This window comes from Myripristis murdjan, chromosome 14, assembly GCF_902150065.1.
Source record: "Myripristis murdjan chromosome 14, fMyrMur1.1, whole genome shotgun sequence".
In the NCBI taxonomy this organism is placed as follows: domain Eukaryota; kingdom Metazoa; phylum Chordata; class Actinopteri; order Holocentriformes; family Holocentridae; genus Myripristis; species Myripristis murdjan.
Window position 1 is genome coordinate 29,777,698 of NC_043993.1, and position 15,439 is coordinate 29,793,136.

General features: G+C 42.6%; 2 protein-coding genes across 6 annotated transcripts in view; both read left to right on the forward strand.

The window, feature by feature from the left end:
• The window catches only part of arhgap32b (Rho GTPase activating protein 32b), a 127,610-nt gene extending 121,795 nt beyond the window's left edge, over positions 1 to 5,815 (forward strand). For all 5 annotated transcript variants that reach the window (XM_030068578.1, XM_030068580.1, XM_030068579.1 and 2 more), the window contains 2 exons: positions 7 to 671; positions 1,889 to 5,815. In XM_030068578.1, coding sequence (XP_029924438.1) covers positions 7 to 671; positions 1,889 to 4,195 — 2,972 coding nt within the window. In that variant the 3' untranslated portion in view covers positions 4,196 to 5,815. The remainder of the gene's footprint in view (positions 1 to 6; positions 672 to 1,888) is intronic.
• Positions 5,816 to 10,125: 4,310 nt separating this feature from the next.
• h3f3c (H3 histone, family 3C) lies at positions 10,126 to 15,050 on the forward strand. The gene is made up of 4 exons (XM_030068730.1): positions 10,126 to 10,278; positions 11,899 to 12,042; positions 13,012 to 13,165; positions 13,281 to 15,050. Exons 2-4 carry the CDS (start codon positions 11,915 to 11,917, stop codon positions 13,407 to 13,409), a joined length of 411 nt encoding a protein of 136 aa, XP_029924590.1. The 5' UTR covers positions 10,126 to 10,278; positions 11,899 to 11,914; the 3' UTR covers positions 13,410 to 15,050.
• Positions 15,051 to 15,439: the final 389 nt, after the last annotated feature.

A 15,439-nucleotide genomic window follows, 5' to 3' on the forward strand; every position in this document is an offset into this window, starting at 1 on the left:
TCCCAGGAGTTGTAGCTCTGGAGTCTTCAAAGGACCCCTCCCCTGGTTCCCTTAGCTCCATGCCCTCCCTTTCTGCTCCTCCACCTCCCCCTCCTAAAAACGCTGCCCGCATGTTGGCCCTGGCCCTTGCTGAGTCCGCCCAGCAGGCATCTATTCAATCTCAGATTCGGTCCTCCGAGCCCCCTGCACCAGTGTCACCTCTCCCGCCACAGGAGGCCTCCGAGATCCTGGACTCATCTCTTCCTCCAGTCCCACAGCTCCAGGCACCCTCCAAGGAGGGAACTGCTAGTGGAAGTTCTCCAGCACCAAATGCCACCCCTCAAACCCCTGCCACAGCCTCTTATCCCGCTACTTCCAGCCCTCCTGGCAAATGGCAACTGCCTGAGTCGACCAGCATGATCACCAAGCCATCAAACAGTGCCAAGTCCTCCACTACTCCACCTGGAAAAAGGCAGGAAATAGACCCCACCCCACCGAACACTCCCCTTTACCCATGTGCCCCCCTCTCCACTTCAGTCAGCCAGGTTTCTCCAACGCGGAAAAGTCCAGAAAGGCAGCAGTCTGTCACAGGTCAGATCCCAGTCAGTACCAGCTCATCCGGCACCACACCGGCCACCACACCCAGTGGCAGCTGCAAGGGGGCAGGCGTCATACCACAACCTGCTCCTAAGGTGAGTGTTGCACCTTATTCAGTTTAATGCTGAAATTATTCTGCATCAATTAGTATTATCTTCAGTTTGATTCTGCTGCAGTTAGCATGATCCAATTTGAATTTAAATTTATAGATGCCACATCAGTGTCCATGTGTCCCTGCCAAAAGCCACTTAACATTAGAAAGGTCTTGGACAATCCAGTGATCTTCACTGATCAAGAAATCCATTAACATTTTAATTGTGTTCTGTCAGCACCTTCTCATGTAGCCTGGCTCATATATATCTTTACAGCAATCAGGCAAAAAATAAAAGTCCCATATTAATCGGTTTTAATGATTTTGTTTTGAAATTTATTGTGGATAAATAAGAAGAATAAGAACGTTGTTATCCATGATGTTTTTCAAATGAATTTCAAATGAATGAGTTTAAGTAATTCCAGAGGCTGACTTTAAGGACCAAGTCCTCACAGGAAAAACAGTCACAGTACTGAACCTGACTAATTTAAAAACTCTAGCTCCTCTAATTCAAATGAGCTAAATGTGCTGACTGGAGGCTTTTCCTTTTCTCCTTATTCACCTGATTTGAAGGATTTTATCAGTAGTTGAGGTGATGTAATACAGCATTTGGTTAGCCTGAAAGTACTTGTTAAAAGGAACAATTTTTGAAAAATTGGGATATATAAAATATGTGACCTCATATCTCTGTGTGCAAGCAATTAGCTATGAGTCAGCAGCTGCTGATTCAGTGATTTTCATCTGGCTGCTTTGCTTCGTTTTCCTGAGGTGCCTTTGATACAAATTGCTGTTTTTTGTCTATTAGTATAAAATGAAATACAGCCATAGATGGTTTCACTATCACTATCACTGTCTCAATTGCTGAACTCAAGAAAAGATGATAAGTATCATATTGTTAAGCATTTTGATAGTTTGCAGCCAACTTCATTTATATAAAACTGGGGTAAGAATTCAGCAGCAATAGGACTAGACTGAATAAAACATGTAAAATGTAAAGCAAATACACATTATACACACATTATACAGTTCTTAACATTGCACATGGATGGATAGCACTGATATATGTATGATTTCATGGCATTTAAGGTGCTTTGTGATGTGTGTGTGTTTCTGTGTGAAATGCTATGGTGTGTGAGGCCCTCTGTCCCAACACAGACATCGTTGTAACCTGCCCTCATTAGTTAAGGGTCACAAAACAGTCTTTGTTGTTTTCATTCCCAGGTCAAAGTGGAGGAGACTGCACCACCCCCGACCCTTCCAAAACCCTCAGAGCAGCAACTTCCATCAGCTCAGCCATCTAAAAAACAGTCGGTCTCACTGCCCCAACCTCAAATACAGGCTCAGCTGCAAACCCAACCTCAAGCTCAGACACAGCCTCATCCTCCAACCCAGCCTCAGCCTCAGATACAGCCTCACCTGCAGTCACATCCTCATACGCAGTCTCAAACACAAATCCATCCTCAGACACAAACACAGCCCTTGCCCCAACCTCAGTCACACTCGAAGGCCAGTGCTAGGGTGGCCCCCACGTCTGCTGAGCCTGTTGAGAAGCCTTGGGAGGCCATAAAGCCGGTGCAGCCTTGCACAGAACCTGCGAAGCACCACGACCACTATGGACCCACACCTCCTACCCCTCCTATCCGCACCATTGAGAGCAAACTGGCCACAGCAGCACTCAGCCAAACTGAGGCTTCCTTCCATATAATGGGTGAGGGCTCTACACCTGGCCTTCTGGAGGATGCTCTGCCACATCATCCTCCATCTCCGCGTAAATCTTCAACACACCAGTCAGCCCACCTGTACCACACTAAAGGAGAACCTGTCTTAATGGAGCCTGCAGGGGCAGCATACTACCACCAGAGATCCATTCCTATGGGCCCACAGTCCATGCCACACCACTACCGGCCGGACAGCGTACCCCCACACCTCTCTTACGTGTCCAAGTCCGAGCCTCAGATACCTTATAGTGCCCGAGTAGACAACCGCTACAGCACTTTGGGCCCTAGGTCCTACCACCACTCCATGAAGTCCAGAAGCAACCCCAGGAGTGTGTATGTTTCCCCTGGGCCTGGGCATCAGGGTCAGGGCTATGGTCCCATGGACAGAGCTCATGGCTATCCCACAATCCGCAGAGTGCACTCACTCCATGTACCTTCCACTATTCGCTCAGTTCCCATTCAAAGGACTGAGGTTCCTCCAGACGATGACATGTTCTTTTACCACCGGCCCGTGTACCAGTGCAAGTCCTACCAGCAGCCACCGCAGCAGTCCTCACAAGCCGACTACCATGTCACCCAGCTACAGCCTTACTTTGAGAATGGACGAGTTCAGTACCGTTACAGTCCGTACTCAGGTCCCAACCCCCTGGAAGCACCCTTCTATGATGTTGACCCTTACGGTACCATCCGCCTTCGGCACTTCCACTCTTACAGCAGTCGCGATCCAGGAGCCAGTGTTGGCCGACCAGGTGGGAAGGCGACTGGGTACCACTACATCACTCGCCATGTTCTCCCACCTGGGAAGGAACACAGCTTTGTAAGCAGAGACATGCCCCCCAGTCATGGGCCCAAGGGAGCTGCTGTTTACTTTGCCTGGGACCCTGAGGAGTCAGAAAGGCTCCGCATGCACTCCATCCGCAGGGAGAGCAGAGCTCGACAGAAGATTAAAGGTCCCGTCCTGTCTCAGTATGACAATGTCGGCTTGTTCACACCAGCAGATATATCAGGCTATGAAACCCTGCACTTGCGCAGTAAATCTGACCCAGGTAAAGCTATTCTGGTCGCAGCTGAGAGCAAAGACGGGCGATACCATGCCAGACACATGGTGTCAGACCCTGATGTCCTCATGTATATGGAGACTGACAAACACGGTCAAGGCAGTGCAATGGGTGACAAGTCGGAAAGCCTCGCCAAGCAAAGCGCCTCCAAGAAATGCCAATCCTCACACTCCCTTCCAGCTACTCTGAGCCACAGCCTTTCACATCAGCAGGAGAGCAGCCGGCACGAGGCCAAGTACGAGTCTGGAGATGATAAGCTTAGCGGAGATGGCAGCAGGTCTAAACACTGGCAGCAAGAGTATCCCAGTAAGAGGAACTTCCAACCACGGTACGAGTGCCCTGATCCTGACCACCACCAGAGTAAGGGTAAATCATCCAGTGGCTACCACAGCACTGATGAACAGCCGTCAGCACCCAGGGAACAAGTAGCTCGTGCAAAGCCGGAGCGATCGCACAGTGTCCGAGAGCAGACACACTACAGCCAGGGCAACCCTGACCTGGACAGAGACTACTCGTACCAGAAACACAGCACCAAAACGGTGCAGTCGCACTATGATAACTTGGACGACTACCACCCAGTACCTCAGCCACAGGCCCCTGTTCAAAAACGTGGAGGCTCCAGCTCCTATCCCACCCCTGGATACACAGTGGCTCACAGCAACAGAGCCTATTCCACAGCCTTGGGCCAGGGAGCCTTTATTCAGACTGATTTGGCCATGCAAAGGCCAGAGACAGAAATACGTACAGAATGAAGCAATTTGGGGGGGAGAAATGTGTCACATTATCTTTAGCTGTGTTAAAGAAAGCAGATAATAGACTCTATCGAGCTAAGGTTGAGCAGCCTCTGCAGGACAGTGGACTGTTGTATCACCATTATTTTTGTTCCTCTGTATTTTTAACGAATTGTACAGAAAATCTTCAGAGACTTTTTACAGAAAGTACTGAATGTACCTGAAATTCCAAGAGGTCATATTGCTCTAATTGATTAGTAGCCAGTCTTAAATGTATATGATATGAAAGACGCAAGGTACATTTAACAGGAACCACAAAATGTAAAGTATATATATATATGAATAGAATCATTAGTAAAAAGGGATTTTTAGTTTGTTTATTTGTTTTGTTTTGGGTTTTCTTTTGTTTGTTTGTTTTTTTTTTTGTTTTTTTAGGTTAGGCGCTGGATATGAGCATCAACTGGGATTAAGGTTTGCATTTTAGAAATGCATGTACTCTTTATCTCTTACAGAACAGTTCTGTGTACTTCAATATCCATTGTGTACTTTCTGGATGTTTCAGCACAAGTCAGTGAAGGAGGAAATATGTAAGTCATCGCGCCCTCCCTCTACTATTATGTACACAACTGGGCAGTACAGTGTGTCCATGTTTCTCTTCAAATATCTGTCCATTGGGGTTATGACCCAGGAGCAAGATGTTAGTTAGAGAGCTGCAATGGGTTACTTTCGATTAATATAGTGGTTATTAATGTCTTATTTACTCTGTGACTGTGCCATTTTTATGTAACTTTGCTATAAACAGATTTCGACGACTTCTAATGGAATGTTTTGGTACTTGTTTGTTCTTCATTGTAAGAGGGACCAAACAACTTGGTGAAGTCTGGGCTCTTCAGAGTATTCTTGCACATATGGGATTAAGAGGGCAATATGGATGGGTGCCTGTTATAGGATGTGTAAGAGGTTATTTTAATTTCTTTTTTTTTTCACCACTTTAAAAGAACTTAACGTGAACTGGAATAGCTGAATAAAGTTACCTAAAAACAGTGTCTTCTCAAACGACGTAGTGAAGTACATGTTACCACTGCTGTGTTAAATTTTTGTTGGAAAAAACATCTCTATGACGAGCCTTAAATTTTGTTCCTGAAAGCCACATTTTGGTCGTTGCTATTGTCCAGTCCAGTGTCATAATGCACATACATTGTGATATTATCATTTAAAACCACTCTTCTTTACATTCAGAATCGACAGGTGAGCCTCTAGCTATTTCATTTAAGTTTCGCCTTATGGGATCTGAATTCAGAATAATGTTTTTCGAGACGTTGGGGTCCAGTTATTTCAAGGCTTACAGTTTATGGTACCACTTATCCAGTGTAATACATGCCCTTTTGGTTGACCACAATGGATGGATTACAATATGATTCAGTATGTTAAAATCCAGGTTGTACTCTGTAACTGTTTGACTTCTATATCGCTTGCAGGTTTTGCTCCTCTTGCCTTATCTAATAGCCCCAACCTTTTCAGATGGGGCATTGAAATTAAGGCGCTGTGTACTTGAATGTGAAAACACTCTTGTCTCAAACTGGAGGTATCTAAAGTTAGATATGAAATAAATAAATAAATAAATAAAACTGTTCAGGAATAGCTATATATCCATGTCTGTTAATATGTGCATGTTACTTATACACCCTTGTCCGTTTTGGTCCAATACATTGCCCACACTGAGTAATGTGTGCTTTGCTTAAAGTGGCAACAAACATTTCTAGTGCTGCCTCCATAAATTCTTCTATGTTCAGCCAACAATAATTATACCATTTTTTCCCCCTTTTGTCATTAACTTGGCAGTGCATAGATGAAATCGATCGTAAACAATTCTGATGATTGACAGACAAATTAATTTAATTTCTTAATGATTGAAAGCACGTAAACTTAAATCATTAAAGACTACCAGGATTTTTATGTGCAGAATTTATCGTTTCATGGATAACATATCTATCATCGTCCACAGCTCGTTGGTACTGTTGGAGCTTTTGGGGACTCCAGCAATGGCTGACACATGGCATCAGGATTTGCACTGATCCCCTATGCGCCACTTCAGCGCAGCATCTTTAATTACAGTAATGTGTCTCCAGGTGATAATTACAGCATCTTGTAGAGCAGCACGGGTGTTTGCGTTTGGTGCATGCTTGTTTAAAGGAAAGCATTACAACTAACCAGAACTCTTCAGAGGCTCACCGGCAGAAATGCTGCATTGTCTTGAATAGAGCCCAAAGGCCTGGACGTGTTCAGTGGCCGAGTAGACAACATTATTAACTGGCCTCTGATTTAAAGGGTGTCTCACCTGAAATATGTTTTCTCATGATGGAAATTCTCTGAAACTCAAACTTGTCAGTATGTAACTCATGCAAAGCAAAACTACTGGCTTCATTCTCATGGGAGGTTGAAGCTGATTCAAATAAGGACGATTAGGCAAAAAAAAAAAAAAAAAAGATTTTCACTATAAGTTGGGGGAAGGGGTGACTTTTTTTTTCTTTTACAGTACTCAGGTAGAATTAAAACCTGAGTATTATAGACTTGCAATTTTCTGAACCTTGATAACTTGTAGTGAAGAACTTATGAAACCAGTGGAGACAGAAATAACATTTTATCTTTTATTGTGTCAAAGCACTCCAGTGAGACCTTGTGGCTGAAACACTGACAAAAAAAAAATGCAACTTAATTTTTATATAGAACTACAAAATATATAAATAAATAAAGGCACTTGGAAAATTGGATGTAAATTAGCAGAAAGCATCTGTTACACCGAATCATCTGCAAGCACATTATTTGCATGTGTTAACAATACTACAGAGACAATGCATTTGAACTGGGTGACCCCGGGCGACCCCACGGTGTCGGCAAGCATTCATTCATCCTGCTGAAGTGTCCTTGAGCAAGTCGGTCAGTCCCAACCACCTGCAGGGATCAACGAAGTCCATCGTCAAATTATCTAAACGTGATTCTTGGTGGAATTTTCCTGTCCCGTTTTGCCAGCGGGACCTTTTGATTGACAGCGCTAAAAGTGCTGCTGTGAGGGCCTGTTGCCAAGGTAACGTGAATGAGAGAGGAACTTTTTTTTTTTTTTTTTTTTTTTTTTAAATATATATAACATATCACCAAATGCAGCACACAGAATAATCTAACACAGACTGACCCGGTGCCAAGTACATTACTTACTTGGCAGGTAAAGAATAACTTTCAGTCCATGTATAATATTTATATATGTGTTAAAGTCAATTTCCTCCCTCTCCATAAAGAGCAGAGGGAGCACACTCTTAGAAATGGAGGTGGGGGTTGTCAAGTGTAAAGAGCCACGCTGACTGATGGAATAAGGAATTACTTCTTAAAAACAGTGTTGCCTTTCTATTATTTGTCACTGACAGGATTTAGATGTAAAAGAAATAAACAGTAAAATGTCCAAAAAAAAAAAAAAAAAACATCAATGAAATGCTGACAGTGGCTGGTCCCATCAGAAAAGCACTGTAGGGTATAATACAGGGCTCAGGTCTAGTTTGTTCATGTTTTCCCCCTGAAACTACTCTCCAAATCATGTGGATCACAGGCTTTGAGTCAGGCAAAAGGGCTAAAACTTGTTGATGGCACCCTGTCAGTCTGCATGGCTCTGTTTTGTTGCAAAGTGAACGAGGTTTGACTCACTCACACGTGTTAAATATTAAAAACACCATATTCATCGTATCTGAGAGAATTCACGTGGATCCATCACATAGAAGATAAAGGAAGAGACAGCTGTTTAAGGTTTAATAAGACATCTAAATGTAATTATGGTTATCAAAATACATTAAACACATATATCCACTCAGTGGCCACTTCATTAGGTCCACCTGCACAATCTAATACAATCCAATGCAACTGTTGTGCCATCAAGTTTCTTTTCCTGCTGCCTTTAATGCTCAGGATTTCATTTGGTCACAGTAATAGAGGTGTTCATTCACTTCTATGTTTGGCATTGAGCTCATAGTTAGTGCTGCTGTTGGACTGGAATGCGTTTTACTGAGAGGTGTTTCCACTATTCTGTCCCCCCTCATTGTATGTGCATAGGGAGGACAAAAAATCAGAAACACCTCAGTATAATGTAGTTCAATACAAGACCTCTGCAAACTACAACTTCAGTAATAAACACAGAACGAAATTTGCACATTCTCTACAAAAACTGAACAGTATAAACTTTGTTAAAGGGTAGAATTTATGGCAGAGCTGTTGCATTCAACTGCATTAGGTTGTACAGGTGGAGCTGATAAAGTGGACACAGTGTGTATGATGTTCACCTTCCCATAGATTTCCAAATGGCCTCTCGTGTCAGCTTAGTATAGAGTGTGTGCGTGTGTGTGGTGGTAAAGCTGCCCCTGGTGTGTCATGCTGGGTTTGGAGAGGATTGAGACGGACACACTCCTTCCAGTGGGGAAAATTGATGAGTCTTTGCTTATGTAACACACTATGGAGAGCTGGCTAAGCGGATTCAAACGCAGACTGTGGAGTCTGACCTGGTCAGTGCTGCCTCGGCCCGGTCCACGTCCTCCCACTGTCTGCATCCTAACTGACCTCGTATTGGTGCTGAAGATGATGTAAGTGCTAATCCATATTAATTCTGACCCATGGTTAAACAGAGCCCTTATTTGACCCTAACACTGTGAGAGCTTACCCTGATTCAGCTGTGTCCTTGTAAACATCACAAATACTTCTAAAAGTTGGGATGTATTCCCAAAAAGGGAGCCAAATCAGTGTTTTAAAGTAGACCAGCAGGGGGCGCTACAATGATTTAAAAAAAAAAAATAAAATAAAAAAAAAATAAATAAAAAATAAGTCTGCTCCAGGGCCAAATATCTATCAATACATGAAGACTGGCTGATGAAAGTTTCCAGTGCCTGGTGTCAGCAGACTGTTTGCAATTTAAATTTCAGCTACACCCGTGAAATAGAAATCATCTGTTATCACAAAAATTAATTAGATATGCTGTGTCAAAACGTCATGTTTGATCATTTTCATGGAGTTTTTGGCGAGTGACAGCTTTGGATTTTTATCATTGCAAAGCAGGCGGTGTCAAAGATCAGTGCTTCACATCATCACTGTGAGGCTGACACAGGGATCAATAAGGTGAAATAAAAGTCGTCTCACTAAATTCTCAAAAGTTCAACTGCAACTTTTCCTTTTGGGGGAGAATTTTGGCCAGTAATGGTTTTAACTAGATTTATCTTTTCATTTTGTTTTGTAATCATCATTTTAATCAATCATCATCAGTTCTGAGGTTGACCATTTGAAATATCTGCATATCTATTAACATGGAAAAGTCCACACTGTAAACTAAAAAAACAAATTAAAGGTCCCTTTTTGATTATAAAATCGTCAATTCTCAACCATACATTCACGTGACCTACTTGAATATAAGTACATATTTTTATAAAATATGAAACCACAAAAATACCTAAATTAAGGCATGTAACATAAATATGTAGTTTTTTATTTTTTCAAACATATATTAAAAGCCAGCAAACTATACAACAGGTAAATGCTTAAGTCGTTAAATGATTTAAACAGATAAAAAGGTAAAATTTCAAAAGGCATGTGTTGCTTTTATTCAAACGATACAAAACCAAATTCCAATAAATGCTATTTTTTCAAACACTTAAGTTAGTGTAACGTTGAAAATCAAGGCATACCCAAAACATACCGCAATAAATATTTATTGGCTTTTTCTGTGGATGTAAAATATCACAGAACTACGAAGCATGCCACATAAATAGCCAACATTTTTACAAATAATTTAAATGTAATGCAGCGTTAAACGACGTGGCATTAACAGCAACGGGGACTAAAAAAACAAAACAAAACAACCTATTTAAAAAGTTAAAGTTATTTTCAGGAAACGTGCAATTTTCCAGTCTGTTTACAAATGTTGGCAGTTGCATTATGGGAGACAGATGATTGACACGGCAGCCATTTTGGTTCTGGTCTCCCTGCTTCCATTGTGTGAGAGATAGTAAATATCTGACACTGCCAGACAACCATAACACTTGTATCCTTGCGGAGAAAAAACGTTAAATTCACCCCCGGTAAGTTAGATTTTTCTCTGGATTTTTTCACCCTAAAGTGTTATTGGACGTTTTGTGTCATATTAAAGCCGGATAAACTTCATTTTGTGCTGAAATAGCCTCGTATTTCGACGTTGTTGAAAAAAACGGAAAAGCAACTGCCGCGATGCCCACAGAGAAAACGGCTTTCTACTTCCACTGCGCCGCCGAGCCTCAGAAATTTCCGCTCCACTTTGATAGGCGTTTTCTACCTCGCTTCTCCGCTTCAATCTGCCGTCGCTTCGCCTATATGTGCCGCTTTTCTGGTAGCCACACTTGTCTACTACTGTTTTGTGATAGTGTTGTGTGTACACATTGTCCGGTTTTGAGGAAAAATTTGAAAGTTTACGTCCCGCTCTTTGCCTGTATATTGGTAGGTTCATCTGGGTCTGCGGCCATAATCTTGCGGTATGAGGCGGGGCTAGTGCCGGTGGGCCCGCCCTAAAACTCTGCACAACGACACCCCATTGGTCCGAAAACACCACATAGTCTCACATGATTGGCCTGTTCCGCGACGGTGATCTGCATAGCGTTGTGATTGGTTAGCTGGGGCTCCCACAGTGTATGGATTGGCCCGGCGTGGCTGTGTTTGTGCAGCTGCCAGACTGGAGGAAAAGTTTTCCCAGGCGGCCCCGGCCGATACATCCTGACTGGAGCGGGGATCTGAGAGTTTCACATTGCGTGAGATAAAAATAGAAAACAAAAAAGTAAAGCCACATTATATATATTTAAAAAAAAAAAAAAAAAGAAAGAAAAAGAATAAAGATGACACCTAATGATCATAAAGATTGGGTCAGTGTAAGAGCACATAGTTACGGATGTGTATCAAATGTATTTATCCTGTTTTTTATAGTTATACTAGTCATCTTATGTGTGATAGATAAAGTAAAATCATGTAATCATTTAATCATGCATCTCCAAAGTGTCTGCGCCCTCTTATGTAAACCAAATACTTGATGCCAGGTGAAGCACTTTTCACATATTATTATTTTATTCTGTGTGGCAAATTGTTGCACAAATCCATATCCATCTCCGGCTCTACTATCATTAATATTGGTGTTTATATGCTCCTAAATTAGGTTCATGTGAATAGAAACAACCATCAGAATGGATTAAGCAGAAATGCATAAGAATTTGTTCATTGTCAGTGTGTAAAAATAAATGCAGCAACATTTAATAGGGAAAAATGATGATAAATGTGTTAGTAGTAGGTCTGTGCATTATGAAAATGAGGAAAAATACAATATATGGATATGTGGTGTAGGATAATGTAACATGATAAAATACATACCTGCCTTGGCTGATATGGATAAAATTAATGTCACAGTAATAAGAAATTACATTTCTGTAGACATCTCTGTAACCTATATCTTATATTGTATAATCAAATTGATGTATATCATATTTAGCTGTGAATTACCTAATATTCCCCCAGATCCTATTTTGTGATTGTGACTAATCAAATTCTATTGAAAGATGATAAATTGATATTGAATTACTCCCCAAACCAAATTTAACTATAAGGAAATAAATATAATCTTAGTCTGCCTTAGTTCATGACTTTAATGTGTGCTGTGTGTTGTATGTGTGGTTTCTCCACAGGTGATATTTTGTCAGAATGGCCCGTACCAAGCAGACTGCTCGTAAGTCCACTGGAGGAAAGGCTCCTCGTAAGCAGCTGGCCACCAAGGCTGCGCGTAAGAGCGCCCCCTCCACCGGCGGCGTCAAGAAGCCCCATCGCTACAGGTAGACACCCCAACCCCAAACCTCAGCTTACAGAAACCAACACGGTTATGAGAAAGACGGCCACTCAGAGCTTCATCTTCACTGATTCACGGTGTGTCGGCTAGTTGTGAAAACATCTAAAAACATCCTGAGTATTATTTTCTGAACTCCTCGGGCTTTAGCAGTTTGAATGCGGAGCGAAGTTCCCCCTTCAGACCTTACATTCAGACTCTGAGGTGTGAAAAATGCTGTGGTTTCTCGGTGCAGTGATTTTTCCAGTGAGTCATGAGGGCTCGTTTTGATAAGATCGTATTGTGGTTGTTATTTCCTCCAGCTGCTTCACTTGCCTACATTCAAGTACCCTTCAGTATAACTCACAGATTTCATGTACATAAAAAAAAAAATAGAAAAAAATCAAGCCAAATAACTAAATTCTCTCACCAGAGTGTATAGACATTTTGTATTTAAATGCTGCTCGTGGATGAATAACCAAGTTAAATTATGCACAGCAAGGCAGCTAGAAGTAATCTGCTCTAAACACAATAAGCAGTCCAAAAGGCAGCATTATTTATTTATGTTTAGCCTGTTTAGCAAAGTTCCAGCAAGATAAATTGGCCAGGATAGACGCTAAGTGTCAGGATTAACTGACTGTATAATGTAATTGTGGGAAAAAAAGATAGCTGGCGTAGCTTCAATTCGACATGAATAATGCACAAATTGTTCTTTGATTCTCTTTGTCAGTGTTCTGTAATACACAACAAACTTGGCCGCTGCTGAGGTGTAGACCCACATGCACATTTGATGTTGATTTTTCTGCACAATCACATTAATACCTTGAGTGTTTTTTTTTTTTTTCAGGAAATCAGACACATTTTGAGATCACATTGTCAGATACTCATTTGATGAATTGTTTATAAAGCATGAGTGGAAGTGGAAGTTGATAGATTACGACACATCGGTAGTAAACTGAGGATTAATCATCTGCTCCAGGCCCGGCACCGTGGCTCTGAGAGAGATCCGTCGGTACCAGAAGTCCACCGAGCTGCTGATCCGCAAGCTGCCCTTCCAGCGCCTGGTGAGGGAGATCGCCCAGGACTTCAAGACCGACCTGCGTTTCCAGAGTGCCGCCATTGGAGCCCTGCAGGTACGTGTGTGTGTGTGTGTGTGTGTGTGAGAGAGCAGGTATAAAACAGAAACTTGATGATGTCACTCACCACAGTCCTCCCTGTCGTACTCATGCTGTCTCTCTCCCCCTGCAGGAGGCCAGCGAGGCGTACCTGGTCGGCCTGTTTGAGGACACCAACCTGTGCGCCATCCATGCCAAGCGTGTCACCATCATGCCCAAAGACATCCAGCTGGCACGCCGCATCCGTGGCGAGCGCGCTTAGACGGCCTCTGTAATGTGTCACCTCTGTCCTCTTTTTTTCTCTACCTGTCACTGTCCCCGCCCCTCCTCCCTCATTCCCCTCCCGCCCACCCTCACCCGTCCCCGTCACTCCCCTCCCCCAGCCCACCCTGCTTTCTTGGTAGACTTTAGAGTAATCCTGATTAAGAAAGAAATAGAAATATGTTGAAAGTCTGGTCTCTCATAGTTTTTTTTTTGTCTTCACCAAATGTTTTAGGGTACCTTTTTTGTGCATGTAACAGGTTTCGCAGATCAGACACACATGCTCACACATACTCAGAGACACATCGTTGCGCTGTGTTTCCATCACGCCCTACATAAAAAAAAAAAAAAGAAAAAGAAATACCTGAGCTTGCCTGGATTCGTCCGGGCTGCTAAGTTGGCGAGTGTGTTCTGAGTGGCACCGAGCAACGTGAGCCGAGGCGGAGGGGCATGGCCGCCGGGCTAGTCTGCTTAAGGGGAGCTGCAACTTCCACAGCAGGGTGCTAATAAAACTAGTCCTGAGGCCTCTGCCCCGTCCGCACACACACACACACCTCCCCTCGCGCCCAGTCCGTCCCTCTGCGCCCCGCCCCCCTTCCCATCTCCACGCTCAGCCACGTCCATCACGGCTCTCCGCTCAGATCTGGAGTCCACAGCGAGAGGGGACGGCTGTCTGTCGGCCCGCTCGGGTGAGCGCGTGATCTCTGATCTGCCAAACCGATTGTATTCAACAAACAAACAAGTATCTCCTGGTTGCTTAAGAATATTGATTATCGTTGTGCATATGGTGTCTATTATTTTTTTTACTTATATAATTCATAGATGAACATCTCTTCATTTTATCACTTACAGATTCTTCAAATTTTGGTGAAAAGTGATTGATATTGTCAACATCCTATCCTTTTTTTTTTTTTTTTTTTTTTTTTACAGTGATCTGTTTTGTTTTTAGAAAATCAGGAAGGGCTTCTGTGTTTCCCAGGACAACTCATGTTCTAATGGCAGCCACACGGGGGCGATGATTTACCAGCTCCTTTCCCACTTAGTCTCTCACTGCAACTACCGATCAATCGATTAGTTGTTTGGTCCATGAAAAGCCCGAAATGACGTCCTTAGATCTCTCGTTTTGACTCCACCAATAGGCCACGGCCCAAAGATACTCAGTTTACTCTCATAGAGGAATGAAGAAACCAGAAAATATTCACATTTGAGAAGCTAGAACCGGAGACTTTTGAAATTCTTAAAAATGACTCATGATGTATTGATTATGGAAATAGTTGGCGATTAATAGTTGGCAACTGATCGATTATTGGACTGCTGGTTGCAGCTGTGCACCACACATTGTGCTCTGTCTCTCTTACCCTATCTTTATCTCTTCAGATAGGCTTTTGACTCATCACCACAGTATAAACTGGCATGGTAGCGAGAGTTATACTTTGCATGTTTAGGCTCTGTTTCTCTCCTGCTTCCTGTGTAGATCTGACTGTAGAATCTGTCCGTTTCTCAGAATTTGTGATACACAATATAACCTCATATTTGTTTTCTTTTATATTTTTTCTTATTCCTCGAGATTTTCAGACGTATAAATAAGCTGATCTTTGTATTTTCCAAATTTCTCATATTATGGTGGTAATAAATAGGTGTTACAAAAAGCTGATGTTGTTTGGTCTGTTTTGTTTGTTGTGCGTTCTGAAGTGTGACGGGACGGTAATGTGTTGCAATGACAAGAAAGAAGTTCCCATACAGCTCAAACTTCAGAGGATACCATATATTACAGCATATGAGCAGCATGTTATAGGTTGGGTATGGCAGACCTGCGTTTCGCTGCAGTGTGTGTCCAACTGCTGTGAAACCAACCTGCCACAAGGGGGAGACATTGGACAGGACAGGCTTGGAAAGCTCACTGCAGAAACTAAAACACACAGCAGACACATTTCAGTACGATGAGTCTGACAGTATTGAAGGTGAAAATAATTTGGCACTTGATTTGTCCATGCTTAAGTTTTGAATAGAGACAGATAATATAGAAGGACC

What these genes read in the sequence shown, in the direction of transcription:
- h3f3c (XM_030068730.1), top strand. Translation starts at nt 11,915, where the DNA reads ATGGCCCGTACCAAGCAGACTGCTCGTAAGTCCACTGGAGGAAAGGCT. An exon ending in AAGAAGCCCCATCGCTACAG is followed by an intron (nt 12,043 to 13,011) that starts GTAGACACCCCA and finishes CATCTGCTCCAG; the next exon opens with GCCCGGCACCGTGGCTCTGA. An exon ending in CCGCCATTGGAGCCCTGCAG is followed by an intron (nt 13,166 to 13,280) that starts GTACGTGTGTGT and finishes CTCCCCCTGCAG; the next exon opens with GAGGCCAGCGAGGCGTACCT.